The sequence below is a fragment of the Gobius niger genome (assembly GCF_951799975.1).
Source record: "Gobius niger genome assembly, chromosome: 23".
Classification (NCBI taxonomy): Eukaryota; Metazoa; Chordata; class Actinopteri; order Gobiiformes; family Gobiidae; genus Gobius; species Gobius niger.
Genome location: NC_136874.1, coordinates 4,532,739 through 4,559,664, shown reverse-complemented (window position 1 = coordinate 4,559,664; position 26,926 = coordinate 4,532,739). Strand labels below are relative to the sequence as shown.

At 40.5% G+C, this 26,926-nt stretch overlaps 1 protein-coding gene across 1 annotated transcript in view; it reads left to right on the top strand.

Moving 5' to 3' along the window:
- The window catches only part of LOC306982230 (voltage-gated delayed rectifier potassium channel KCNH8-like), a 44,839-nt gene extending 26,497 nt beyond the window's left edge, over positions 1-18,342 (top strand). The window contains exons 12-16 of the mRNA XM_079582093.1: positions 4,456-4,670; positions 14,995-15,257; positions 15,375-15,478; positions 16,349-16,401; positions 17,810-18,342. Of these exons, the coding sequence (XP_079438219.1) occupies positions 4,456-4,670; positions 14,995-15,257; positions 15,375-15,478; positions 16,349-16,401; positions 17,810-18,340 (1,166 nt within the window). The 3' untranslated portion in view covers positions 18,341-18,342. The remainder of the gene's footprint in view (positions 1-4,455; positions 4,671-14,994; positions 15,258-15,374; positions 15,479-16,348; positions 16,402-17,809) is intronic.
- Positions 18,343-26,926: the final 8,584 nt, after the last annotated feature.

Below are 26,926 nucleotides of genomic sequence, written 5' to 3'. Positions count from 1 at the left end.
CTGCCCCTCGAGCTGAGCGCAAAATGAGGTCATTCACCACACAGATTTCATCCCAGAGGACCGGGTTGGGTGCCCCCGAGTCCAACTGCTGGCCCATTTCCTCAAGTATTTCCCCCTGGTAAGCGGAGAGCAGAGACACTGTGTTCAGTACACACACCGACTGAGCGGCGTATTTGTACGTCCGCTGAAAGATGGAGGATGTGACCCTCTCCATCTTGTTAGGCAGGGAGATGTTAGCTGAGGCTGAGATGGCACGGCGATTAGGGTGTAGGTGATATGCCAATGAAGGCTCCACCGCTGGGGGTTCGGCCAACCCCAGCTCCTTCATCCCATGTACTTCCAGCTTTGAGTAGCCCTGGACTGGGAGCTTGCTCTTAAGTGGGCTGGACCAGAACCGGCTCATCTCCTTCATGCATGCAGGTACAGCAGGAAGGAGCTGCTTTGGAGGTGCTTGGGCCGGTGGGAGCCGCTTGCCATCATAGAGGTCCCTTATCCCTCCTTCTGCGTCTACAGCCGCGGGCCAGGGTATGTTGAGCCTGGTGGCGGCGCGTTTGCACACTTCGTACAAACTGCTGTCCACAGGGGACGTCGTTTCTGACGCACTCGGGGGTCTGGATTGGGACAGTGGAAATGTGGAGTCCTCCTCCACATCCTCCATATCCACAGCCTCGAGGAGGTCAGAGGCAGCATCGCACTCTGCGTCCTCACTGCCTGGATCCATGTCGAGGAGGTCCTCAAACAGTGGCGGCATAGCGTCTGATACATCCAGCGCGCTGCCCCAGCTAGTGGCAGCTCGCTGATGGGTATCGGCTGTGGGCTTAGCGGTGGCCTCTGCCAGGCACGGGTCCTGAGAGTTAGCCACCGCCACTCTAAGTCTCCTTTCCAGTATTTTCTCCGGCATTGATGTACAGTGATGGCAAGAGTCACGGTCCGCCAGCGCTGTCTGAGCGTGTTTAGCGCCCATACAAGCGATGCACATCGGGTGAGGGTCCCTCCCTGAAATGGTAGCCCCGCACGACGCGGGGCAAGGGCGGGATGCAACCTCCTTGGACTTCGGGTCCGACCCTTTGGCGGGGGTAGGAGCCGAGGACATAATGCCTAAAACCGGGAAAAAAGACCAGGTATAAGTGCAGTGCTAGTCGTGTCGTGAAGTAAACACGACTGGAGAAGCCGGGACACGGGTTTCAAACCGTAGCCGGGTCCGGGAAGCCTGCTCGCCGTAACGCGTTAGCAGAACACCGCACTATCGAATCAGTCCACAAATTAATGTCAACCGATCAAAAGAGCGGGCAACAAGTAAATGTCACCCGCAAGAAGCTGCCTTGACGGTAGCCGAATGCAAAGGCTAAGTTAGTCGACAAATAAATGCTAACTAACTTGGCTTATTATAAGCTATACGGTTAGCGGTGCGTAGTAAACTAATACAAGCAGCCTAACAAGCAGCTCGCCTCGACGCGGTCGCTGCACAAACTAACCGTGTAATAGCGGTATCAAGTCCGTGAGAACTTACTCAGCGTAAACGAGCCAATGCCGGCAACTGTGCTCGTCAACGATGTCCTTTACGGCTCGTCTGTGAACAGTTAAACAGTAGCTAGCTTGCTGGCAAGAAAAGCGCTGAGGGAGCTAGAAAGATGTGGCTTCCACGCGGGAAGAAAGCGAGAATGTTTACTGAAGGAGGAGGCTGGCTGTACCTAGGAGAAGGGGCGTAGCCCAAGGTACAGTCATCCTGTCTGTCATAGACAGACGTGGTGCCATTGGAGCTTCCGTGGATGGTCACGCCCGAGGCGATTCCCATAGTGAAACACCGAACGAAGTTAGAAAAAGAACCATTACTGTATGAGGAGTGGACGGGGCCTGTGTCTGACACAGAACAGACTTAAATTATAGACTTTGGAAACAATATCATATTGTTATGCTGCACACACTTGGTGAATATAAGTAAGATAGACACAAACATGGAATGACTCTGTTGAACTATTTTGTATCAGCCTCAACCTAAAACACTGTCCTCTTCAAACCCTGGTGACTGACTCGGGAGTTTTGCAAACCTACTTATATTACCTGAAAGTATTGAACAGTGGAAACTTTGTTATGCTCCACTGACACCGTCAACCATAATTAAGACTGCAGAAAGAGGTTTGTTCTTTGGGTTAAATGTGTAAAGTATACATAACAAACTTTCCTCATTTATATCAACGACTACATTTTCTTGCAGTAAATGAACTCAGGGAGCGATGACATTACAGACGGGGGAGACGGAGGAGGACGCCTGCGCTGTTGGATGGATCATGATTCATTTGGCATTCGGAAATGTGGGTCAGAGAAAACAAGGGCTTTCCCAGACACTTGCACCGAGCTTCCTCTCCGCCAAATCTGTTTCATGCCCAAATACATATCCTACTTCACTGCTACTGCAGTAATTACTTCAATCCCTCTGTAGTTTATTATTTACACTTCATTAAAATATGGAAAACTGCTGGCAATTTGCTCCCGCTGCCTCACGCGCTGAGCCGTATCCGTCGTATTAGCGCAGTCCGTTTCATCTGTGTATGCAAATACGAGCCGTTGTTTCACTCAGCCCTGCGAGATGCATATAATTGCAATCGAATCCCAGGTTGCACTTTGCAAATCACCAACGCTGCAAAGACCACGGCGCCGGCAAACACATCTAAGCTTTTAATCATCATGTCCACTTTGCTGTAACTGATTGTCTGAGCTCCACAATCAACAGGCTAATCTCCACAGGGAATTAAGAGCTATCCATCACACCTCTGCTCTTCCAAAGGTGCACACGAGGTTAACTAAGTTTGAAACGAAAAGCTTGTTTTGGTCCGACGTCAGACCCATAATAAGAGGAAGGCGACGTGCCAAAAAAATCCCACTTTTCTTAAAGGGGCTGGATGCAAATTGGCCATTTTATAGTCACTACTGCCACCTCAGGCCATACGTGTAACTGCAGCTTCTATATTAAGCTTTTGCATGACAGTGCAGGATTTTAGAGGCAGTTGTGGTGAACTGAGCTCATTCTACACATTAAGACATGGCTGGAACATGTAGGGGGAGGAAAATACACAATTTTAACATTTTTAAACTCCCTGTAGTCCCTTTAAAGCTTAGATTTGACCGCAGTGATTGTATTTATTTTGTCGAGACGAAGAAACTCAAGCCACCTGCTGCTTCTGGGTGTGCACACTTCATTGTGATTGAAGTGAGTGATTGAAAAGCATGACGAGACTGTTTTCATCTCTTTTTTGCCGCTTTTCTGTCATATTTTCGTAGTTTCTTTGTCATATTTTCATAATTTTTCTGTCATATTTTCATAGTTTTTCTGTCGTGTTTACATAGTGTTTTTTTGTCTCTTTTTAGTTGCTTTTTTGTTCCATCTTCATCCTCGGTTTTGTCGCTATATTGGTTCGTTTTCACAGTTTATTTCCCTCATTTTTGCTCATTGTTTAACACTAGTATTTTCCTTATTTCCCCCAATTTTTCTCAATATTTTACTGAATATATTTCCCAATTTTTGTCATCATTTTTGGCCCATCCCAAACATTGTTTTACACAATTTCCCCCAATTTTCCCCCAAATAATTCCCTATTTTTCACACATTTCTTGACTGCTTGACTTTTCTTGAAAAATATTTTAGTATTGGTATCGCAAACCCATTATCGTTAAAGTATTGGTATCGAAATAAATGTAACGGTACCCAGCCCTAGTTTTGGCACTGTCTTTCCATCCAGAAACCGGGACAGAAAACCGGGATGAGGGGGCTTTTTTGCTTTCGCGCACCTGGGTCTCTGTGCTGAAGATGTGGGCGGAGCAACCATGAGTCATTAGTAACCATTAGTATCAACAGTAATATACTTCTTGGGGTCTTGCCATTTAGTCCTTATTGGTTGCGTTCATGTTGTAATCTCAGATGGAGTTTTTGGAAGAAATCTCTAAATATAAAATGCACAAACGTTGACCCTGATCATTACTGGATCCACAAACTTGCCATGTTTTCATCTTTTGGTTGAAAGTCTGAAACTGTGCGAGCGTTTGAATACTGTCACCACTTTCCGGCAGCACTGTGAGAGAGAATGATTAGAGCCGGTGTTTGCTTCACGCGGATAAGCCCTGGATTTTTTTAGTTCGCAGACTCTGTTGTGGCCCGCTACCTGCATTATGTTGAGTAGAGCTCGGTCCCAGAGCGCAGCAAAACCGCCGCAGCTCCAGGCGGATGTGAGCTGTTGTTGTCAGCCTTGCATCATAACAGCTCGCAGTAAAGAAGCCATTATTTTGGGAACTTGGATTTATTAAAGGGACAGTGCACAGGAGCGCTCAGGCTTCAGTCAAAATCCCATAAAAATCCTATAAAACTCCCTGAGCGAAAGCATCTCGTAAATTCCTCTAAGATGTTGTACAGTGGGCCTAAAAAGTGTCATTTTCTTTTACCTTTGTCCCGTCTCTGCGCAGGCCGGGGCGACCTGATCGGCTCAGACTGTCTGACGCAGGAGGAGGTGATAAAGACCAACGCGTGTGTGAAGGCGCTGACGTACTGTGACCTGCAGTACATCAGCCTGAAGGGGCTGCGCGAGGTGCTCAGCCTGTACCCCGACTACGCGCTCAAGTTTGTGACCGAGATCCAGCACGACCTCACCTACAACCTGCGGGAGGGGCGCAACGCTGAGGTAACCCCCCCCCTGCATCTGACCCATCCTTAGGGACCATCGCTATGCTGTTTTTAGCTATGATTGGACTCTAGTCACTCACTGGTTACATGACGAAGGGAAATCTCTCACCTTTTCAGACCAGAACAGGTTCGCCCAAACCCATGTAAACCCGACGGATTCGACTGGGGGAGCCGACTAACTAAGCTAACTTTAAAGGATGCATCAGTGCGGAGAATGTGTGTTGGTCATGAGACACAGCTATGATTAACTCCGATCGATCACATGAAGACGAATAATAAGCAGCAATAAAGTCACGAAAACCATAAGCTACATACAAAACTGGCCTTTACACTACTTTGAGTTACTTTTGGCAAAATATAAACTTAGAATAGTTATAATGCCACCAAGCAAAAGTGCAGTCAAAGATTTTCTTTTTCTTTGCTATTCCCGTTTTTTGTTTTATCAACATTAGCTACACACAAAGTTCTTATGCACCAGTGTCCAACTTGATTTGGTGCTGCATTTTATTTGGGAGGAGTTTGGCATTTTTCCGTTCATACATTTAAATGCACAGACTCGTTACTTTTGTCATACGTTACCCCCAACACTGAAGTGTCATATAACGTTAGCCGTTAGCCGCTGAGTGCTAATCAGCCTCTTTATTAGTGTTTCAGGTGGATTTGAGCTTAATTACCGGGAGAAATCCTGGCGTAAACTGTGAGACATCACAGTTAACCCTAAAACAGCAGTTTGGTCTGAAAGCAGCTGGGGCCAAACGGGGCTAACTGGGCTAACTCCAACATAGCGGCAAAAGGTGAACGGGAAATAGTGCGTATGGCCATCACGCCCTGCCCCCTGCTGGCCGAGAGTTGCGACAGTGACAGGTTTTGGAGTCGAATCTTTAGCCTAGTCACATGTAAACGTAGTGACTGTGGTTTGTGTACGTGGTTGTACTTCAGGTATTACTTAGGATCATCTGCAGTTTTAGACTTGCTTTAGAATTAGTGCTCGTGTAGCCTCCAGTAGCTAGGAGGCTACAGGAGCATGGACTGAATAATGGAAATTCTTTGCTTAAAAGTTTTAAAATTGCATCTTACAAACATTAACTTTTAAACGCGAAAGCACCATGAGAGTCTCTTCTTCAAACCATAGCACCAGGAGGAACCCGTGCAGACACAGGAAGAACATTCTGCAAACAGAAAAGGGTCCATCGCCCGGGGAAACAAATCCGAGACCACCTAGTGAGCCGGACGTGTTAACCGCTGTACATTTTGAAAGCGTTCTTGAGAGTAAAATAATGAAATCGGCTCTGATAATGAATCCTACAATCCCACCAAACTCCCCAAAACACATGGCAGAGAATAAACATCTTCCCTCCTTAGTGTTTCAGTGTAAACCTGAGCCAAGCCGTTGCATAATGAATCTGGCGAGTCCAGGCCAGTGTGATGTACTTCATGCCCTGCCAAAGCTCTGGTCCGGTCCCTCGGTATCTCTCTGGCACGTCTGCTCCAATTAGCGCCTCACTGTACATATAAATGCTATGCATATGCTGCTCGCTCACGTGTGCGCTAAAGCCAACTGTAAAGCGCTGGCATTCACATATAGTTTCATAGCAATATCTCCAGGCAATTTATGTCTCGGGTTGAAGCATCCCAAAGCCAGATGGTTAATCCCTTTGAAAAGACTTGAACGGAGGTCAGTGGCGGCGGGCGCAGGATTTTTTTAAATAAGGCCCTGCTTCTCGGTTATAATAATGTTATGCAATGAAAATACAGCCACTTAAGATTCTCTTCAAGCACAGGTTAAGAGGAGACACTACAGGCTCTTTCTGTTTTGTTCATTTTCACAAACTTTCACCTGGAAACAAAAAAAAATTGCTAATCTTCACAATGACATGTTTAAATGATTGCACTGATTCAATGTTTTCATGATTTACTTGGAAAATTGTAATTTCAAGGGCCATTTTCAACAGTATCTCCACATAAGTAGCGCCTACAGACACATTTCCCAGCCTTGGACTGAACAATATTTTGAAGATTTTTTCAGAGGGATTTATTAAGTTAAGAACAAGGCAAAATTTACATTTTTATAGATATTTCCACTAATAAAAAACAAAAATTCCCCCCAGAAAAAGTCTTACCTAATATGTCAACAAAATAAAACCATGAATTTAAACCTGAAAAGGTGTGAGGAAGCTGGCCATGAGGGGTCGAAATGGGCAGGCAGACTGACAACCAGTATTAGTTCTTACCAGACATTTATGTTTTCCACACAAAGGAACCTCAATGACCCACATGTCACATACAAAATGGCATCCCTTTAGTGACTAGGAGCAGTCAGGTTTTATACCTCCCCTGATTGGAAAGGACCTCCCACAGGTTAGTAGCATTGCTTGATGGGTAAATTTCAAATATAAGTTCAGCTGATGAGCGTTTATATTTTACATAAAACAAGTAGGTGTTTCCTCCAAAATGATAATCAAATCAACAAGCAAAGATACAAACCAAAAATCATACACAAAGGAAACTCAAAGCAAAGTTTAAGCCAGGTTCCCCCTGCCACATGGTTCAGCCTCAGATTTTAAGATGGCCGACAAAGACCACGCCTTTTCTTTGTTCCCACCAGGTGGTACAGGTAAATGATACTGAGTAAATGAATAAATAAACAAAGCTTTAAAACGGACAATGAGAAGTGCAATCCTTAACTTACACAAACGAATGAATCTGGTTGGTTGTTGTTAGCTGAGGGATATTGCAAATTAAACAAAGCAAAGTGACCAAAATACATAATGGAACAAATCCACTTTGCCACAAAAGGTTTATTTATATATGAAAGCATGAAATGACAGAAAACTTACAATGCATTTTTCCCTCATATTTTTGTCAGTAATCTACAGCAAAAGTTTCAAATTGATATGTCAACATTTGAAAAGTTTCCCTATTCACCTGCAGTGTCTCGCCTTAATAGGTTTTAAAAGATGTGTGCCTTAAATCCAGTTTAATTTATGTCTGTAGACACAAATAGGTCATGCACCATTAAACACAGCATTAAATATAGGTTGAAAATCTGGATCAAATTGTGGCGTGGCGGCTGCTGCTCCGTGGATTCTCCGACCACCACGATTTCAGCAACGCTGCAGTATTTTCTGTGATGTTTTGGGGCGTTTTGAGATGGAAAGTGAGCGAGCGAGTGAGCGAGAGTAGAGGGATGTTTAAAAGCCGGTTTTGTTGGCACACAGCGCACTGCCCAGAGCGAGGTTTGGGACATGCTTTCTCTCCCTGACGAAATGTGCTGTTTCAGGGGGGCCACGGAGAGAGCGGCCCAAATGTACCGGGGCTTTTAGCGAAATGTGGACAGATGCTGCTGGACCTGCATCTCAAACAGGACCAGAGTCATGTGTTTGGTCTTGTTTAGGTAATTCTTAGTGGAAAATATGGTTTGTTATTGGGATTTTTCAGACAAAGTTCATTCACAGTTTTAACATCTAATCCCACAAATGAACGGAGCACATTTTCTCCAGTTTGGCTTGACCCAAATCTAAAAACGTCTTTAAAAAAAAAAAATGAAGCCTGAAATGAGAATGAAAACGTGATGCGTTAAAAAGAGACAAAAAAGCCACAAAAATGCAAATAAAAATTTACAAAAATACAACAAAAAAGTAACAAAAATGTAGCAAAAATGTGACAAAAAAGTAACAAAAATGTGACAAAAAAGTGACAAAAAAGTAACAAAAATGTAGCAAAAATGTGACAAAAAAAGTAACAAAAATGCAACAAAAATGTGACAAAAATACAACAAAAAAGTAACAAAAAAGTGACAAAAATGTGACAAAAATACAACAAAAAAGTGACAAAAATGTAACAAAAATGTAGCAAAAATGTGACAAAAAAGTGACAAAAAAGTAACAAAAATGTAGCAAAAATGTGACAAAAAAAGTAACAAAAATGCAACAAAAATGTGACAAAAAAGTGACAAAAAAGTAACAAAAATGTAGCAAAAATGTGACAAAAATACTACAAAACAGTTGCAAAAATACAACAAAAAGTGACAAAAATACAACAAAAATAAAACAAGCCACAAAAATGCAAATGAAAAGTGACAAAAAAGCCATAAAAGAGCAACAAAAAGTGGCAAAAAAGTGGCAAAAAAGTGACAAAAAAGTGTTAAAAATGCAACAAAACAGTGACATAAGCATCACAAAAAATATGCAATTAAAAAAATGATGCCAATACGGTGACAACGTAAGGAAAAAGATCAGTTTTGATGAGTTTTGTAGGTCTGAGCTTTCAAATGAGGTGCTACACTGGTCAATCGGGTGTAATCTCCTGTCAAGAAGATTTGAGTAAAGCCGAACTGGAGAAAAATGTGCTCGGTGAAGGCGTGGGTTACGAGGTTAACACAAATATGAACTACTGAACTAAAACCAGAATCCCTTTCAGAGCATGTTTCAGTTCTAAACTACAACGTAAAGTATTTCAGTTTGTGACTTTTGTGGTCTGTTTGCTTGACCTCATTCATAAACGCACAGCAAGTGACCCGTTTGCTGAATAAAAGCCTGTATTATGTGTTTCCACTGTACAGCACCTCCAGAGACCGGGACGAGCGCGGCGACGTGAGCCTAAAAATAGCGCCGTGCTTGGGGTGGGGGGAGCGGAGGGTCATCCCCGGTTGGATAAATATAGAGCAACATAAGAGACAGATGGAGACGGGACACTGAAACATCGGGACACAGCGAGCTGCAGGCGAATAATGTCTGCCGTCACGTGCCCTTACACTGGTTTTATGTGGCGCGAATATTGCGGTAATTACGGTAATGGCCAGCTGAAGTGATTAATAATGGATGCAGGGTAAATGATGCTATTAAATGCATGAATGAGGAAGTAATGGCACTGGTATGATATGGATGCGTTGAAAATTTAATCAGTTTATGCTCGCCTATATATAGAGAGGATATCTGTGTCAGGCAGGGCATCAGGTGTAAATAGGATCCCTCAGCCACAATACACATCTGGTCATTATACAATAAAGATTATGGACTAGAAGCCAATCCGCTTCCATCACTGCAATATTCTCCACAAGTATAAACTATAAACTGTACAGTTCCTCACTGTAAGACTTCATTTGGTCAGAGCTTTTACGGATAAAAGTGCAAAGTTGTGGAACTCATTACCCACTGAACTTAGAACCATGAATGAGTTTAAATGTTCAGTCATGGCTGAAATTGAAAAACAGAAATGTGCCCATTTGTAAATAGCACTGAGAGTTTGTATATGAATGATTCATGCGGTGTATATAGGTAAGTTTTCAGGATGAAATTGAAAATTTGAATGTAGTGTAAAATGGTCCAACCAGGGACTGAAGTTGAAAATTAGCACTAGCAATTAGCACTAGCAACATAAACTCTTTTTGCATCAGCTACAAGCTTGTTTTGTACTATGTTTAATTGCAAAGTCCTTGTTAAATAAATGAATTAATAAAGTATATGCTAACTACTGTAGGCAAATCACTGCCGACTTAAGGGGCATAACGGTGACCCCAAAAGGAAACCAAAAGCCTTAAAACCTATTTTACAAATTGGATCAGCAGTAAGTCTGTTTTATATTGTCACTTATTCACTCAACACAATCCACAGCTGCCGCGGGACATAGTTTTAGATTTACAATGACACTTTTATGAAGAAAACCTCCAAAAAAGTTTACATTTTAATGCGACACAGGAAAAGGGAGATGTCCAGAGTATAGGTTAGAGTAGAAGCATTTACTCTAGATTAATGTTACTTTAAAATAATCAAAAACAGTGGTCCATGATTTAGGGCCACCAACGACTGTATTGTCTTCGGAAACTGTCCTTCTTTCATGTAGATAAAACTGTGATGACACTGTTTTATCGGGCATTCATCGAAGCGACCCTAGCTTTCTGCCTGGTCGCCTGGTACGGGAGCTCCTCTGTTAGAAACAGAAACGCCTTGAATCAGCTCGTCAAGTGGTCAAGTAAAGTCATTGGCCAGCCTCAGACCAGTTTGGACTTTCTGCATGATAGACAGTTAGAGAGGACGGCACGAAGCATCGCAAAAGACTCAGAGCATCCTTTGCACTCAGAGTTTCGATTGCTTCCGTCTGGGCGTCGTTTTTTGATGCCAATGAGCCACACGAACCGTTTTAAGAAAAGCTTTGTTCCCGCTGCCCTTTCCTTTATGAACAAGTCGGGATCAAATTGCCCCTGACGCAGGTTTTTTTTATCTTTGTTACTGTCAAGTGGCTTAAATTTCAGTTGTTTTTTGTACCAAAGGCACATCCTGTTAGTATGTGGAGCACTTACAAGTTTTGTATTTTATATGTGTGATGTTTTATCTTTGTAAAATGTGTTTTAATGTGTCGACTAGTTCTCAGAATTGCAAAACGAATTTACCCACGGGTACAAATAAATTAACCTAACCTAACCTAACCTAACCTAACCTTATTCAAGTAAGAGTAAAAAACAAGTCAGGTACCACAGCTGTACAATGACAAATAAACCACTTCTTTACTAAATAATGAAATAGGTCGAGCTACGTGTTCTACTGTATTTGACTTGGCATCATCAATGTGCCCGTGTGGGCTCATGCGGAGCCGCTGAACGCTACAGTTGGCATCAGTGGCCTTTCACATGTGACAGGCGACGCGGGCATCACACATCATGTACATTTGACATGCCTCGCGAGCAGCACATGCGCCCGTAAACACCGCGGTGCCTCTGCCGCGCTCGCCCGTCTTATCCAGGCTGGCATGTGCCTCATACGCTCACTGTGAAATCCCAAACACATCCTCCTCTCGCCCGTGGTCCCCCCAGGCAAAACCGCTGCTATATTTAAACCTCGGTGAGCTAAAAATACCAGCCTGCACGTGCCAGAGAGAGAGAGACAACAAACGGGAGTGAGGGGCTGTGTGCTGGAATCTAGTGAAGGGACTATTACTTAATAAGCAAAGGGCCGTCTGTAAAAGATTTATTATGTTTTGACTACTACAACTTTTTATTCCTGTGTTTGGAGGAGGTATGTCATGTGGAATTGTCTTTTTTAGCTTTTGAAATGTTGCTCATCCAACCTCTCAACCCCCCCCCTTAACCGAGCACATTTTCTCCAGTTTGGATTTACACAAATGTTAAAGCTTCTAGAAAAAATGTGTCAAAATGAGATAAAAACAAGGTTGAAAATGTAACAGAAAAGCCACAAAAAAGTAACAGAAAAGTGCCAAAAAATTATGAAAATGTGGGGGAAAAAACGACAGAAATGCAATGAAAAAATAAACAAAAGGTCAATATTACATTTTCAAACCAACAAAGTGTAAGATAGTGATTAAAAAGCATAACATCTTCTCTTTAACCTCTTAACTCCCTCCTGAACCGAGAGGATCTTTTTCCTCATGTTATCAGATTTTTTTCATTATTTGTTGGTTATTCTACTCAATTTGTAACTTTTTTGTCATTTTTTTGTCATTTTTTTCTCACATTTCTTCATTTTTTTGTCAATTTTTTAGCAAATTTTTGTCATTTTTTTGTCACATTTTTATCACATTTTTATTACATTTTTGTCCCATTTTTGCCACTTTTTCATCCATTTTTCGTCACTTTTTTGTCAATGTTTTCTCACTTTTTTGTCACATTTCCATCATTGTTTTCGTCTCAGTTTTGTTGCTATTTTCACAGAAGCTTTTGGACTGGGGTTAAGCCAAACTAGAGAAAATGTGCTCGGTTCAGGTGGGAGTTAAGCGGTTAAAGGTACATTATGCAACTTTTTATGCGGGGAAAAAAGTAGATATTTGTGCGTATTTGACCTTGTAGTGAACCAGCGGCTGTATGAGTGGTCAACATGGTGCCTTCACTTTCCATCACAGTGTCTCTACAAAGCTCCAGGATCAATTGTTTTGTAGGTTTTCTGGTGAGAGGGTCCGTCAGCAGCGAAAATCTTCCAAACAAGCGTTGTAGAGACACTGTGACAGATAATAAAGACACCATGCTGACCTTTCATACAGTCGCTGGGTCACTACAAGGTCAAACACGCAGAAATATCAACTTTTTCCCCGCATAAAAAGTTGCATAATGCACCTTTAAATAAATAACATTATATCAAATTTTAAAGCTTACCAAAATCCATGATGCAATATTAATATCGTTGAGGATAAAACATGATTCCAAAGCACTTGAGGTTGTAGTGCATACGACCGCCGTGTCTTTGAGCAAGACACTTCTCCAGCCCGCCCGTGTCAGCGCCTCATGCAGTTGGTCAAAGAGGCGCAGATTAGCTGCTACGTTTCTGTCAGTCACTCATCCTCAAGGCAGTGGAGGCTTTAAAGGAGCTTACCAGCCGAGTGTGGAGCGCCAATGAATAATGCATGGTAAATTGTAAAGTGACTTTGATCGTATGGAAAAGCAGTGTATGTGATTTATTTTATCATTCCTGTTAAATACTGGATACTTTACAGTGGAGGTGCTGAGTAACTGCGCAGCTCCAAGCAAGGCTGCATAATATATCGCTCATAAATCAGGGGAAATTAGTTTTAATCATGATTCTCCTCATTTTGTATGGTGCCCTTTAAAGTCTGAGGTAGAGCTGGTATTGTAAAGAAAGTCACTGTTATTTTTCGTAGGCAAAAGTAGGTCGAAATCGGTAATAATCTCATAATTCCTCAATGGAGGTTCCCCTGTGGATTCGCTTTGCTCTGAATGAGATTCTTTCACTGATAAAATGAATGGACTTAAGCACAGCAGCTGCTATTGTGAATGGCCCTGCTTCTTTTTTCACAGCACACAAGCGCCTCCTGGTGGACATTTACCAGCATTTTTGGATTTGTGTTTTCATTATTGAGTGCTTAGGGACTAATGAAGGAAGAAAAGCACTATATAAGTTCAGGCTGTAACCTCTTAACCAAGCACATTTCCTCCAGTTCAACTTTACCTAAACCTGAAAGCTTCATTTGAAAGCTAAGACCCACAAAACTGAAGATTTTTCACCTTTTTAATCACATTTTTGTTGCTTTTTCATCACTTTTCTGTCGCCCATTATGTTGCGTTTTCACCCTCATTTATGTCTTGTTTTGACGTTTTTTTTCCCAAGAAACTTTTAGATGGAACTGGAGAAAATGTGCTCGTTTCAGGCGGGGGTTAAGAGGTTTTAATATAGTCACATTTTACTTATTATTATTATTATTAACTTATTAAACCAAGTATTTTTATGCAACATATGTGAAATGACATTGATATTTGTTACAGGAATAGGTTGTAGGATTATTTCTTGCATATCAAACTACGAAAATGCTTCTGAAAATGCTTTTTTTGCTGTAAATATTAAACGTAACTGCAATATTTTACAATGGCATCTTTTCCCGTCAAAACCATGCATCCCTCACTCCAAAAAATGAATATCTGGATTACCTTAAACGTCTAACCTGGCTAACGCCATGCTGCTGTGTGCGCTCGAATTATTTCGAACTGCACAACAGCCTGGGGACCATGGCCGAAATCTCCGGTGGATTTGGGAACCAATCACAGAGCGAGGAGGGACGGCAAGACGATGACGCGCTATTCGATATATGAAAGCTTGTAGTTTATTTACGGATAATAAAAAAAAGTTTATTTACGGATCCAACGTGACAGCAGCAGACACGATGGTATTTTTTGATCAAGCTTTAGACCTTGTTCTAAATAATTTAGCTCAAAAGTTTACAGCGGGTACGTCATACGTCATCTCATACGATGATACGATTGGCTGTGGCTACTGCAGACGCATGAGACTTTTTTTTTTTTTTTCGTATCGCCCAATAAACGAGTATGGACGATCGTAAACCACACCTCTCCTACGAGAAAATGAATTGGTGGTCCCCAGACTAAATATCACTTGTGATTTTAGTCTGGTGTTAGCCAGGCTATTAAACGTCTGAAATTGAGCATAATATTTTAGATTTGAGTTGTTTTAACGAGTTCAGATGTAGTGGGGTATTTGACACAGATTATTTCATTTGTTCTGAGATGTTTCTGACTCAATTTAATACTTTTTGTCTTTATTTCTGGTCAATTTCTTTACTGATGGGGTAAGAAAATTGTTCTTTGAAAATTGGCAGTTTATCTTTCTTATTTCAAGCGATATTATCTCAAACAAGCAGAGTGAACTTGAGTGAAAACCGCTTAAAACAAGAATAATTTCTCAATTCAAGTCATTTAAATAAACCCATGCTTGATATTAAGTTTGTGTAGCTCTTTATTTATATATATAGAAGAAGAAGAAGATCTTTATTCATATAAATAAATAAAGATCTTCAACTTTGTGTAGCGCTGTTGCATTTCTAACACGACCCTTCTTTCTGTCCAGGAGGATTTCGAGAGCAACGGAGGCATCGCCAAGAAGCTGGCCTCCATCCGAGAGGATGAGGAGGGCTCCAGCTCGGAGGGATCTCCCAGATTGCCGATGGGCGGGCTGAGTCGCGGTGTGCGCTCTCCGCTCCGGTCGCCGATCCGGTCGCCGCTGGCCCCGCCCAGACCGTTCAGATCCCCCAGCGACCCCAGCCCTCGCCCGGCCACTCTGCAGATCCCCGTGGTCAGCTTCTCCTGCCCGCCGCCCGACCTCAGCCCCAGGTTTGTCTGTTGTTTGTCTCCAGTCTTCACCCATCCAGCTTCAACCCTTAATAACCTTTTGGAAATTAAATCAAAAGCCTTCGCATGAATTGATTTTTCTTCTGGGTTAATTTCTAGGTTCGTGGACGGAGTTGAAAACCACAACGACTCCAATCCCGGGTTTGAATTCTCTCCGAGCACGAGCCACAGCTTCTCTCCGAGCCCTGACTCCCCCTCACCAGGTCAATGTCATATTCCATAGATCTAAACTACTACTACTACTACTACTACTACTACTTTGGAAACTTTAAAGATACTTGTTTTTCGACACTGATACCTGAATGATCCTTTTCCTTCCATTTCAAGTCTTTTGCATTTTGTATGATTTGTTTGAGGTGAAACAACCAAGAAACTTCCTTTAACCACAAAAGAGCCGAAAAAACACCTCCCAAGTTTTTCTTATTTCCCCCCCATTTTTAACACAGTTTTTCACGTTTTTTTTTTTTGCCAAATTAACCATATTTTTACAATTTTACCTCAATCTTTTCCCAATTTTGCCCCAAATTTTTCAGTTTTTCCCCCCTAGTTTTCCCCTTTTTTTCATGTTCTTCACAATTTTTCCTCCAATTTTTTTTCCACTTTTTTCCAAATTTTTCCCCATATTTTTTACCAAGATTTTCCCATTTTTTTCATGTTTTTCCCAATTTTTCCCCACAATTTTTTTCTTTTTTCCCCACAATTTTGCCCCACTTTTTTTCAAATTTTTCCTAAGTTTTTCCCCATTTTTTCCAGATTTTTCCCCCCAATTTCCCCAATTTGTTTTTCCCTTTTAAATGTTTTACAAACTTTTTAATACATTAATATTAATAAACTTTTTTTTCTTTTACATTTTGAGGACCTACAGCATCAAAACTTGAATATAAAGATTTGATGTTTCTTTTTCTGTACCTGCTTTCGATACTTTTATTATTTCAATACTAGTACTGCCCAAACCTTTTTTTTTGTATATACCAAACTGGTATTGTTTACAGTCCCCAGCCCTAACTACTAATACTACTACTTCTACTAATACTCCTCCTCAGAATGTAATGTCGATCTTACATTGCCCACAGTGGACACGGATGCAGCCGACACTATGAGGACCATTTCCAAGCTCAAGCACGAGGTAAAAGTTTTTTTTTTCCACAGTCCCTCCCGTTTAAAAGGCGTTGAAGAGCTCGCGTGGGCGTCGCATCAAACACTTAACACAGTTAGTCGTTTTGCCTCAATAATGTTGTTTTGTTCGCGTTGAGAGCAATAATTGGAGTCATAATTGAATTTTGATTAACTGCACGGCGCTAATGCTAAGAAAAAAAGGAAAACAACGTCTGCATGAGAGACGTCGACTCAGAAGACGTAGGAATGTGCTTTATTCAGCTATTAAACTTAACTTCACCAAACTTTACCTTCCACATGTTCGGGATCAGAGGGAGGGAAATAGAAAAGAACATGATGCACTAACTGTGAAAGTATGTTTGAAATATGTTGACATTACTTTAACCTCTTATTATGGAAGTTAATGTTTCAGTGGCAAGATAGATAGATAGAAGGAAGGAAGAAAGGGATATAGAAAGGAAGGAAGGAAGAGATATAGAAAGGAAGGAAGGAAGGAAGGAAGGAAGGAAGGAAGGAAGGAAAGAAGGAAGGAAGAAAGGGATATAGAAAGGAAGGAAGGAAGAGATATAGAAAGGAAGGAAGGAAGGAAGGAAGGAAGGAAAGAAGGAAGGAAGAAAGGGATATAGAAAGGAAGGAAAGAAGGAAGGAAGAAAGGGATATAGAAAGGAAGGAAGAAAGGAAGGAAGAAAGGGATATAGAAAGAAAAAAGGAAAAAAGAAAGGAAGAAAGAAAGAAAGAAAGGAAGGATGGAATGAAATAAGGAAGGAAGGAAGGGACATAGAAAGAAAAAAGGAAAAAAGAAAGAAAGAAAGAAAGAAAGAAAGGAAGGAAGGAAGGAAGGAAGGAAGGAAGGAAGGAAGGGACATAGAAAGAAAAAAGGAAAAAAGAAAGAAAGAAAGAAAGGAAGGAAGGAAGGAAGGAAGGAAGAAAGAAAGGAAGGAAGAGATATAGAAAGAAAAAAGGAAAAAAGAAAGGAAGCAAGGAAGGGATATAGGAAAGAAAGACGCGAAGGAAGGAAGGAAGCGAAAGAAAGAAAGAAGCAAGAAAGGGATGAAGAAAGAAAGAAGGAAAGGAAGGAAGAAAGGATATAGAAAGAAAGAAGGAAAGGAAGTAAGTAAGCGAAAGAAAGAAAGAAAGAAAGAAGCAAAAAAGGGATGTAGAAAGAAAGAAGGAAAGGAAGGAAGGAAGGAAGGAAGGAAGGAAGGAAGGAAGGAAGGAAGGAAGGGAAAGAAAGAAGCAGTAAGAAAGGGATATAGAAATAAAGAAGGAAAGGAAGCAAGGAAGGGATATAGAAGGGAAGGAAGGAAGAGAAGAAAGAAAGAAAGAAAGAAAGAAAGAAAGAAAGAAAGAAATATAGACCGAAATATAGATTGATGGATCTAAGAAATTCTAATCCAAACGTCATTCTCTCTTCCCAGATGAGCGTTCTGTCTCGTCAGGTGACCAGTGTGAGCCAGGAGTTACAGGAAGTGACTCGCCTCCTCCGGCCCCTCCTCCTCCTCAGCCCTTCCACGGCGATGACCGTACCCCCGCCCCTTTCCAGCATAACCCCGCCCCCGAGCGTCCAGTCTTCCCTCAGCGTCTCCCCGGCTCCTCCTCTTTACCTCGCTCAGCCGCCGCCTACGCTCTCCACCGAGACTCAAACCTCCGCTCTGCTACTTCAGCAAGAACCGACGCCCATGTTTCCCCACGAATCCAGGAAGTTAAGCCACTCGTCAGCGCCGCCGTCCGTGAACAGCTCCCCTCACGAACGCGGCGCGCAGAAATCCACAAACGCCTTCAACTCGAATCCCAACTTATCCACCGGGCTCCTCATCGACCTGGACAACGACGAAGACATTTCCTGGTCGCGCTTGCAGGCGACGACAGAGCAGGACTCGCTTTTAAACATCCAGGAGCACCAAGCCACGCAGTTTTCCCTCATAGACGAAGAAAGACCAGCAGCTTGAGCAAAAAAAGGAGGAAAAAAATCCCAAAACAAGAGCATGTTCATTTCCTAACATTGGTTGCATGCTTGATTTTAGAGACACTGCGGAAAAAAAAAGAAAAAACACACAGCTCTTTCTTGGTCTTTTCTGAACCACATCCAAGGAATATTGTCTCATAATTATCCATATTGTGATAAAAGCGACGTCAGAGTTCCTATATCACGCATTTGTATAGTATTTTTGTACACCGTGGCATGTTTTATATGTGTGGGAAGCAAGATCTTATTTATGGGCACGCAAAATGTCAGCGTCGCCACCAGAGGGCGCAATTGTGTGATGAAATTGCAGTTAAAGCCACACTGCGTAACATTTCACCGGATAGAATAAAACACATATATTGATTAGAGCGTGAAGTGTTTTTGCTGATGAAAATGGCAACAACTACAAAAAAAAAGCAGCTTGGCTAAAATAAGGCTTAACCTCTTAACCCCCGTCCAGCTTTACCCAAATCGAAAAGGTTAAAGTCTACAGGCCAGTGGCTCATTTGAAAGACCGACAAAACTCATTGAAACAAATCTTTTTCCTCACGTCGTCACTTTTTTTTTGAGTGTCATTTTTTATTGCAGCTTCATCACTTTTATGTCACTTTTTTGTTAAATTTTTGTCGCTCTTTCATAAGTTTTTTTGTCCTTTTTTTGCCACTTTTTCATAATTTTTTCGTCACATTTTTATCATTTTTTGTCACTTTTTCATCATTTTTTTCATTGTTTTTTCATCACATTTTCATAATTTTTTGTCACTTTTTTGTAATTTTTTTTATCACTGTTTTGTCATTTTTTTGTCACTTTTTTCTAGAAGCTTTCAGATTTGGGTAAAGCCAAACCAGAGGAAATGTTCTTGGTTCAGGTTCAGAGGTTGAACACATTAGGTCGGGGTGCCCTAAGTGTGCCCCTCAGACCACAGTTTGGTGGCCTCCTTCTTAAATTGGCACACATGGCCACAGACGGTACTTTTTACTGCAAGTTTTATTCGTTTCACTCAGCAAAACAAAAAACAGTCAATTTGAATGAAAAGGAGCATCTGCCTCTTGTTGCTCCACAATCCCTTCGATTGTTCTGATTTATTTCATCTTTAGAACAAAATATAAACCATTTCCACTGAGCGAGTTCCAGACAATTTCTCATCATTTATGTCCAACTCTCTAAATATTTACTGTTTTACTGATATCTTTGTGTATTTACTTTGTTAAAAAGTGCATTCATTTCTGTTATTCAACTTAAAATCCATCCATCTTCTTCCACTTTTCCGTTTCCGTGTGGTGAAACTAATATATATCATAGACTATTATTAGTATTATACTGGGAGATAAAGCGAAATTGAGGTTCAAGCCGAAATATTCTATCAATGCATTAAAGGGGCTAGATAAGTTGGTCATTTTATACTCACTACTGCCACCTCAGGTCATACATGTAACTACACCTTCTATATTAAGCTCGTGCATGACGGCACTTCAGGCCCGAAGTAACAACTTTCTGAGTGACAGTGCAGGATTTTAGAGGCAGTTGTGTTGAATTCTACACATTAGGTCATGGCTGGAACATGTAGGGGGAGGAAAATACATAATTTTTAACATTTTTAAACTCTGTATAGTCCCTTTAAAGGTCCTATACATGATCTTTATGTTATCTTTTTATCACTTCGTTTGCTCTCATTGTGTGTAAATTCTGTTTCAGAGTTTTCAGTGTCACTTTTTTTTAAATCGCTGTCAGTATTAGGGCTGGGACAAAATATCGGATCGGATTTGGATCGCAAAAGTGGATCGTCCCAGCCCTTGTCAGAATAAAGCTGAAACAATTTGCCAGCCAGTTCTTGACCCAAAAAAAGTGTTTTAATAAACTTTTCTTTCACAATTCACTGAGGAAAAAAAGTATCAGTAACAAAGCCTTTAAAGGAATAGGCCACCGTTTTTACACACTGAGATATGTTCTTACCTTAGCTTTGACGAGTTCTTTAGGACCTGTCTGATCTTCACCCGTGCCTTCAGTCACGTAAACACAGCGCAGACGGCGTTAGCATTTAGCCTCTCCCTCTCTCCACTATAGCTCCAAAACAGGTCAAGATAGAAGCTACCAAGCTCTTCCACGTTTTCCCTATTTAAATATGGTTACGTGAAGTGTTCCACTACAAAGTATAATTACACAAAATTAAACTATGTGGATTTTCTAAGCGGATAAAAGGGGGATCTATATTGTAAGGCGTAATAATACCAGGAGTAATTTGGCATCCGCCCAGTAAAGTGAAGATTACGAGGATTTCGAACTACTCCTAGGGAAAACGTGGAAGAGCTTGGTAGCTTCTATCTTGACCTGTTTTGGAGCTATAGAGGAGAGAGGGAGAGGCTAAATGCTAACGCCGTCTGCGCTGTGTTTACGTGACTGAAGGCACGGGTGAAGATCAGACAGGTCCTAAAGAACTCGTCAAAGCTAAGGTAAGAACATATCTCAGTGTGTAAAAACGGCGGCCTATTCCTTTAAGTCCTGCGAGTCTGAGCGTGAAAAGCATTTGTTTGATTAAAGTTCTGCGTCCTTCATTTGAGTGACAGTTGCGCTGCTCTTGTGACGTATTACTGGAATGTTCCGCAGTGTGGCTTTTCCCCTGTTCTCTCTGTGTCGCTGTGAACAAATGGAGTCAGAGATGGATGTTGCCATCGAGACGCCCGTATCTGATGGTTCATTGTGAGATTAAAGGTGTCGCCGTATCTACATGTGTGCCCTATATCTCTGACCTAACCCCAACAGGAAAGCAGCTGCTCGCGGTCGTCTCACGGGTTGCTCTGCTCCAATTTTTGGGTGTTGCAGCAATTATTTGACGATTTGTGACGTGACCCTGGCAGCAGGTGAAGAAACCGAGACGGAGACGGAGCCAAATGTGAAGAGGAGCCGGTGCCAAGAAACAACAAACTGTAAGTAACAGGTTCAGAGTTACCACAAATGTTCAATGTTGGATCAGGCGTTTGTTATTGTTACAAAGAGTGGATTTCAGGTTCTGGAAGTACTTTTTTTTTTTTTTTTCAATAGGATTTTTTTTCTTAACTGAGTGCATTTTCTCCAGTTCAGCTTCACCCAAATGTAAAAGCTTCTAAATTGGAGCTCACAGCCTATAGGCCTCATTTGAAAGCTGAGTCCTGCAAAACTGATCATAACTATTTTGTCACCGCTTTTTTGCCTCTATTTTTGTTATTGTGTTTTTGTGGGCCTTTGTTGCTTTTTCATCTCGTTTTTTGTTGCTTTTTTGTCGTGTTTTCGTCCTGTTTGTCACTTTTTTGATGTGACAAAAGGAACATGTGATGTGTCGTTTTTGATACATCCTTTTGTCACATTAAAAAACACATCCTGTTTGTTCAACACAAAAAGTTTAACGTTTCGAGAAAAAAAATGGAGAAAATGTTCTCAGTTCAGGTGGGCGTTAAGAGGTTAAAACTTATTAACTTTTTAATTTATTCATTTATTTCAGGCAATGGCACAGAAAGTACAGTATACAGCAGGGGTAGGCAACGTCAGGCCCGGGGGCCAAATCCGGCCCTCCAACATAGCCCCTCTGGCCCTCAAGAGGATTTTGAGAAACAGTATTACACAAATCAGAGAGAACTTTTAACATTATTAGAGTTAAATGAGAGAAAAAAAGGTAGAAATACTGTTAATACACCCGATTAGGTCATATATTATGTACAACACTGGCCTTTGAAAGAAGTGCACTGGGACAACAATAGTTTTAATGAAGAAATGACATAAATCTGCTTGAATTAACAGATTAAATCTAAGGTTTGAGTAGATTTGATCAGGTCTTAGACAAGATAAAACCTCTAGTAGTCGTTATTCTCTTAATTCAGATAATTTTGTGTTATAGCATTTGTATCTTAGATTAGTTCAAACCGACTCAAATTCAACATAGAAGAACTTTAATTCAAGCAATTTTAAGTCATTTATCTCATTTAAGATGGTCATTTTTCCAGTGTTGTGCTTTACTTTGGGCTAATAATCAGTGGCTTCGGCCCTCGGTCTATTTACAATAAAGAAAATCGGCCCCTCCATTAAGAAAACGTGCCGACCCCTGGTATACAGTATGTAAACATGATGATCCATTTCTACCTGAAAGGGGGAAGAAGATAATTTATTTAATCCCACCCCCAGGTCCCCATTCAGAGATGAATACATTCAACTTCACTGTTACTTTGTTCAAGGATTATTATACAAATGTTATTTCATGGTGGCGTTACAATAATTACTACATTGTAACAAAAATGTATACTACAATGTAAGGAGAATGAACAATGGCAACGATGGTAAGGAAACATTGAGCACTTGTTAACACTATGAGACAGAGCACAACACAAATTTAAATGAAAGACCCTCATCTCTATAACTTGATAGGACAAGCTTTATTTCGCAGTTCAATGTGTAGTTTCAATTGTTGTCTTTTCATTTACAAATAGAACTTTTCAGTGATTGCTCTCTAAATAAACTGCAGCTCCATTTTATTTCATTTCATTTCATTTATTTGGCAGGAAAAATGTAAAAAACAAACACAGCATCAGCATCAGCTCAACACTGAAAACATGCGGTCACACAGAAAAGGAGGAACACACCGGTGTGAGGCCACAGTGTCCGGCACTCGTGGTCACAGCGATAGCCGTCGGCCAGATGTTTCACCACAGTCTTTTTAGAAAGTCCAGGTGACTGTGCGGTTCTTATGGTGAGGGGGATCCTGAATTTTGTCCTTGAGGTAGGACAATACAAACATGCTATTCCCGTTATGCCCACCAGAGTGCAGCATTTGTATATTGAAGAATGGGACAATTTATGATTTGGTAAAAACTCCACTGAAAAAAGCTCTTGAAGGGTTGAATGATGGAGAGCAGGAGCTAATGCAGCTTTATCTGTGAGAGCAAAGAGCAAAGATATAATAAACATTCACAAATTGTCAGAAAGTGAGTCCACAAGATTAATCAAGTCCATTGTTTTTGTACAATAATAACTACAATCTATCTCTTCCTCCACATCAGTCCTGAATGTGTCGATATTTCAAGGCATTTTAGCTCAAAAATAGATTCAGCAAATCTTTGAAATATGATGTAGTGGCCATATTTAACCCCAGCCATTAATCTTAATCGGGCAATCAGTTCTCCTACGTTGGGTATTTATAACTCCTGCTCATTCAAGGCGAGACTCTGCAGGCAGATGGTAAAGGTTCAGTATTTAGATCATATTCACCTCATGTCAAACTTTTACCTTAAAACAAAGAACAAAACTAATATACACAGGTTGTTTTATCGTTGCACTGAATTAACCTCTTACCCTCCCACAATACTGCATTTTCTTTACCCAAATCTATAAGCTTCTCGACTGGAGCCTATTGCAGCACATAATTTGAAAGCTAAAACCTACTAAACTGATCTAAACTGATCTTTTTCCTCGTTGTTGTCATCATTTTTTGTAAAAGGGCATTTTGGTAAATTTTCTGGAGCATTTTTGTCAATTTCTCGTCACATTTTTGTCACTTTTTCATAAATATTTTGTAAATTTGTCATCATGTTTTCATTACTTTTCCATCACATTTTGTCAATTTTTTTTTGCATTTTTGTCACTTTTCCGTCACATTTTTGTCCGTTTTCCGTCACATTTTTTGTCACTTTTTCGGCACATTTTTGCTACGTTTTCATCATTTCATCATTTAAGTCGCTATATAGACGCTTGTTTTCGAGACCCTTGTGGAGAAAATGTGCTCTGTTCAGGTGGGGGTTAAGAGGTTCACTTTCCTGCATGTCTTTGTATGAGGACTTGTAACTTCAAACAGGCTTTTATTCTTTTCTGAAAGAATTTTGTAGTATTTTGAGCCTGAAAAATGATCATGTTTTTCAGTAATAAATATTGCTTTGACTGAATAAGTTTTCCCAAATCCCCTTTGTATTAAACAAAACAAAGCCACAAACATAAACCTTAACTTCAATATTGTCCCTTCAAAATATTGTCCATTTAAATACATAAAATGATGAATACTTGTCATTAATCTCCAGTGAAAGTCAAAGGGAGACTTGTTTTCCTCCCATATTCACCTGCAGCGTCTCGCCTTGTCCTGTGTTTGATTGGGCACATGTTTTGTTCATCCCTCCCCCTTTTCCCTCTCCCCTCTCTCTCTCTCTCTCACAGTCGGAGTCAGCAGCTGCAGTAGTAGTTAGTCGTAGTAGTCGTAGTATTTTCTCTTCGCCGGTGCATTGCCTGAACGTCGCCTGATTCTGCCACCTTTAAAACAACTCTATTTTTGACCAATGGATGCTAATTTTCACTCCAGATCCAGCGCCAGTTAACAGGAGGTAAGTGAACATAGAGTGGATTGAGTGGATTTTTAAAGTTTAAAAGCAGAAATCTCAAAGAAAAGAGGATGCATGGTGCTATTTGGTTGTTTTGAAATTATTAAAATGCAGTTTTTGTATCTTTCTCTTGTAATGGACAAAGAAACATAAGACAAAGCACTGATATAAAACCAGGAAGTTGATTTGAAAGGCACAATGCAATAACAGATGAGATTACATTCATATGAATTGTGAAAAAAAATGCTGGGAAATATAGTTTGTTTGTCTTTTTTGTGAGAGATGGACACTTTATGTACATTTGCATATTTTAGATTTATTGTAGTTCATTGAGCTGTGTTCAAATATAATCTACAAACAAATAATAATGTGTAGCTGCTGGACATGAACCCCTTAACCCCCGGCTTAACCGAGCACATGTTCTCCGGTTTTACCCAAATCTAAAAGCTTCTTGACTGGAGTTTAAAGTGTAACGCCTCATTTGAAAGCTAAGACCTGCAAAACTCATCTAAAAAGCACATAGTCGTTTTTGTTGCGTTTTTCATCACGTTTCCATTGCTTTTTTGGGACATTTTTGTCCATTTTTTCACGTTTTTTGGACACATTTTTAAATGCTTTTTTTGTTATGTTTTAGTTGCTTTTTTGTCATGTTTTTTTTATGTTTTTGGTCACATTTTGGTTATTTTTTTGGTCAAGTTTTTTCACTTTTTTGCCACATTTTAGTCACATTTTTTGTCACACTTTTGTCCCGTTTTCTCATGTTTTTGTCACATTTTTGTCATATTTTTGTTGTTTTTTGTTCACATTTTTTGTCACATATTTGTTGTTTTTTTGTCACATTTTTGTTGCTATTTTTAAATATTTTTTTCACATTTTTGTCCCATTATTGTCAAGGTTTTGTCGCCTTTTGAATGCTGCTTTTCGCTTTTTTGTGTGTGTGTATTGTAACTACGATCAAGCAACAAAAATGTGACCAAAAAATGTCAAAAAGCAACAAAAACAAGATCAAACCACAACCAAAAAGGATGAAAACGTCACAATCATAACGAGGAAGAAGCTTAGATGAGTTTTGCAGGTCTTAGCTTTCAATTGAAGCGTTAACCGGCTGTAAACTTCAAGCTTTAGGGTGAAGCCGATGTGGAGAAAATGCAGTCAGTTAAGGCGGGGGTTAAGAGATTAAATCATCGATAAAAAGATCAAATAAAAAGATGAAAAACTCGCTGTCTGAGTCACCGATCACAGATGTAACAAATCTGTGAAGTGAAACTGAAAAATCAAATCTAGATCAGTGGTTTTCAACAACTTCAGCTAAACTTCAACCTTTAAAAATTCGCCGCAACCCAAATGTTTATTTCAGAACAAAATAGAAAACACCTCGACCCTGATATAGTCTTCAGCGTTTCTCATAAGACCCCATTAGTTCCTCGTTGCGGTTAAATGATGGACGCTGAATAAACTGCTGAGGCAACGGCTGCATTTGGGCCCCACATGTGCAGTCGGAGCTGTGGTCTGAGGGCCGTAAAAAAACAAATGCGTTTGTGAAGTGGTAAAAAAAAAAAGTCTGAGCGAGTTAGAGACATGTTTAATATATTTCACTTAATCGGCTTTTTCTGTCATTAGCCCTATTTTAGTCACTTTATTGGTCGTGTAGTAAAAAACCCCGAAGAAAAGCAACAACATTAGGTCTGTAATTTAAAACAACAGTCATATTTGCAGCTCGTATTGTTTTGTATTTAATTGCTCGTATCGTAATCGAAATTATAGCCTTTTTGAGAAGGAGGAAAACGTTTGTGAACCCTTTGGAATTTCTCACATTTAAGCCTAAATTGGTCATAAAATGTGGTCTGAGCTTTATTAAAATCTCAAGTATTAGTAAACAGTGTCGGCTTTGACTAATACCACCCAAACAGTTCCATTGTGTAATTTTTTTAGTGGCCATAATAAGTAAACATTCACAGCACAGCGAGGAATAAGTGAGTACACCCCCTGGCTGAGGTGAGGATCCTCCAAGAGATAACTAGACACATTTATGCAGACATTTCAAGTCAGGTGTGAAGTCACAGCACCTCTGGAACCTTAAGATGATTTTGGGAAACATTATCACACAAATCAGAGAATACTCTTAACATTATTAGAGTTAAATGGGAGAAAAGAGGTAGAAATACTGACAATACACTCAATTAGGTCATATATTATGTACAACACTGGCATTTGAAAGAAGTGCACTGGAAAAGAATAAT